The following is a 2,790-nucleotide window of genomic DNA, read 5'->3' as shown; positions in this document are numbered from 1 at the left end:
AGGAACGCCTCCCACTCGTGAAGGGAGCGGCGGCCAAAGCCGTTGGATGCCGCCCCATCGCCGGGGAATCGTTCGACCATCGTCTCAGATGAGGGCACGGGGGAGAGAGACAGAGCTCGGCGGCTGCGTGCGCGGAGAGATGCAGAGAGTTCGACGGCGGGGCTGTGGGTGGGTGTGGCCAGAGGCAAGGGAGAGGCTTGCTTTTATAGGCGGGCGCCGCGTGGCAGGGGGGCGTCGTCGCGCCGCCCTTGAGGAATCAATGGAAGGCTGACCGGCGGCAGACTTGCCATTGATTCCCTGCGGGAAACCAAGGCGTTGTGAGGACGATGAGGCGAGTGTCGCTGACTCAGCGGGCCCAGAGTTCGTTCGCGCCAAAATCGCTCGCCCCGGCGCCTCCCAGCGTGTCGGGTTCGGCCTGGGTATGCCGGCACCAAATTTCGACCCAAGCCGACGAAAAACAGGCTCTCGAGGACGCGACTGGGTCGATTTTTGGACGCCGGCACGAAAAAATCGCATGAAAAGGACCTGTTGGGGGCGTGACTGGAGATGCTCTGACCCATGGACTAAGAGCCAAATCAGCGACCAGCGCTTCTGCCTCCACCTTGACGGCTCAACCGGGTAGCTAGGTTAAGACCCCGATCAAAGCAAGCACGCAGTGGCAACGTCCTCGTTTGTTGGCGAGATGGTATGTAAAAGAGAGAGTCGGCCGGGTGCATCACAAGGTTGCTACCCGCTACCACGTAGCCACGTAGGTGGCGGCCATCATTGATCCCACAGGTGCGGTGCTGTGCATGCATGCATCTTTGGTCGTAGTGGCAGCTTGCCCACAGACACACATCTCATGGACGCATGGAGAAGGATGATAGTGCATGTAGACGCACGCCTCACTGTAATCAGGATAGCTGGCTAGGCCGGGTAGGCTACTAGGTTAGGAGTACCAGTGGCACTGCACATGCATGTAACCACTGCATCCGGCCAGGACCCTCTTATCCGTTCGATCGTGCCGGTGCACTCACGCTGCAGGATTATACACGAAAGATGGTTCTCGAGGACGTACGACCAGCTTGTGTAGCTCTGAAGCTGGAAAATCAAGCATGCACCGTAGTGGTTGACATTGTTTCGATCATGTCGTCTAGACCAAATCAATGGTGGCCCGAACATTTGCGCCGTTGCAAAAAAGTTGCCCTTTTACAGCTGTGATGCATGCTCCTCACCCGCGTATAAGAAGGGCAAAGCTCCTGCCACCAAGGGAGGGTAAGAATGACAACAAAGTCATAGCACGGCTAGGAGTAGAAACTCAAATAGGATGGCTAAACTGGCGATGCTCGTCTTGGTGATGGCCCTGTTGATCACTGCACCTTCAGGTACGCCATCTTTCCCCTGTCCCTGTTGCTGTTTTCTTACCAGTTCACCAGTCCATATGCAATGAGCTTGCCTGATTAGTTTATGTGGTCTCAACGCATGCAGGAGAAACTTCAACGGCAGAAAGCCATGAAAGGGATGCCTCCAAAGCGACAAAGGTATGTAGCATCTGTTAATCCGAAAAGAAACGGTTGATTTGGGTTGTGTCAAACATGTGGTCACCTATCAAAAGTAGTGCATCCTGCTATGTGCCAAAGAGAAAGGGAATGGTGTTGTTTTCTACACTCTGTTGCGGTATTTCTCACATTCATGATACTAACAAATGGTGTTTGTTTAGTTCAGACTTCAGAGTGACACTCTTCTTTATCCTCTCCAAATGCAGAGTCACATGCACGGCAGGATGAGAGTTCTGACGGATGTTCAGGACTACGACTACGGAGGAGCCAACTCCAAGCACGACCCCCACAGGAAGCCCGGCGGTGGACACTAGCTAGCCACTCGTGTCCCCTGACAGAGTCCGGTGTTTTGGACTCTGCTTATATGGCATTCATCTGATCATTCCTCAGTGATGTGTGTGTGCGTATTCAGGGCATTTTGTAATCTGACAGTTGACTCATCCATCTAGCAGTGTGTCTTACTCAAATAATATCACAAAATGCCAGATCGATTATTTTCTAGCTAAAATAATAACAGCTAAAAGAGTGTGCGGCACATCACAAAATCAGGAGTATCTATTATTTTAGCTGCGATGTACGTGATGTTGTAATCTTAGAGTTCAAATGAAACACACCAAAAGTTTTGTAAGAGCGTTGTCCGGTCACATCAAGCTCTATCTTTTGTGCCTGATTAATTAACATTGGCTGTAGCTTCTAGAAAGAATGCCCTCGGGTCTGGAATTTCTTCAGCGAAGATAAGGCATCACGTACCGGCCATGGTCAAACGAGATGGCGCAGCTAGCTTCCAGTGTTTGGTTTCTATTGAGAAGAAACAGAAATCCTTGAAAAGTTCGAGTAATCGGTCGCTGTTCATGATGGTGTGCTGAGCCTATCTAAATTAATTACATCAAAGGTTCACTGCCGTTGACGCGCGAGGTGGTAAATTAGTTCTCCTCTCAGCCGTCCTAGACAGTCTCCTCACGTATTTTATGCTTTGTTTTTCTCTGCCCATCCAGGTTATTGAAGCTATTGACAAACGTAGACGCACTTTTTTCTGGTCCAACGATGAAACTTGCTCTGGGGCTAAATGCTTGGTTGCTTGGGATAAAGTATGCACCCCCAGATATGCAGGTGGTTTGGGTGTTAAAAACCTTCGGGCACAAAATTTTTGTTTACTGCTGAAATTTGCTTACAAATTTTTACACTCCACCTCCCTTCCTTGGAAGGATTGGGTTCTGCATCACTCACCTCTCCACATTGGCTTTGGCAAGAA

The 2,790-nt window shown here is 50.6% G+C and overlaps 1 protein-coding gene across 1 annotated transcript; it reads left to right on the top strand.

The window, feature by feature from the left end:
* Positions 1-872: 872 nt before the first annotated feature.
* Positions 873-2,039, top strand: LOC123097316 (uncharacterized). Its single transcript, XM_044519018.1, has 3 exons — positions 873-1,364; positions 1,468-1,520; positions 1,739-2,039. The coding sequence occupies exons 1-3, from the start codon at positions 1,307-1,309 to the stop codon at positions 1,850-1,852; spliced, it is 225 nt and encodes a 74-aa protein (XP_044374953.1). The 5' UTR covers positions 873-1,306; the 3' UTR covers positions 1,853-2,039.
* The last annotated feature ends 751 nt before the right edge of the window (positions 2,040-2,790 follow it).

This window comes from Triticum aestivum, chromosome 1B, assembly GCF_018294505.1.
Source record: "Triticum aestivum cultivar Chinese Spring chromosome 1B, IWGSC CS RefSeq v2.1, whole genome shotgun sequence".
Classification (NCBI taxonomy): Eukaryota; Viridiplantae; Streptophyta; class Magnoliopsida; order Poales; family Poaceae; genus Triticum; species Triticum aestivum.
This window is presented reverse-complemented; position numbering and strand designations above follow the sequence as displayed.

Coding starts and splice junctions, on each gene's coding strand:
- LOC123097316 (XM_044519018.1), top strand. CDS start 1,307: ATGGCTAAACTGGCGATGCTCGTCTTGGTGATGGCCCTGTTGATCACT. Junction 1,365..1,467: donor GTTGATCACTGCACCTTCAG/GTACGCCATCTT, acceptor CAACGCATGCAG/GAGAAACTTCAACGGCAGAA. Junction 1,521..1,738: donor ATGCCTCCAAAGCGACAAAG/GTATGTAGCATC, acceptor TATCCTCTCCAA/ATGCAGAGTCACATGCACGG.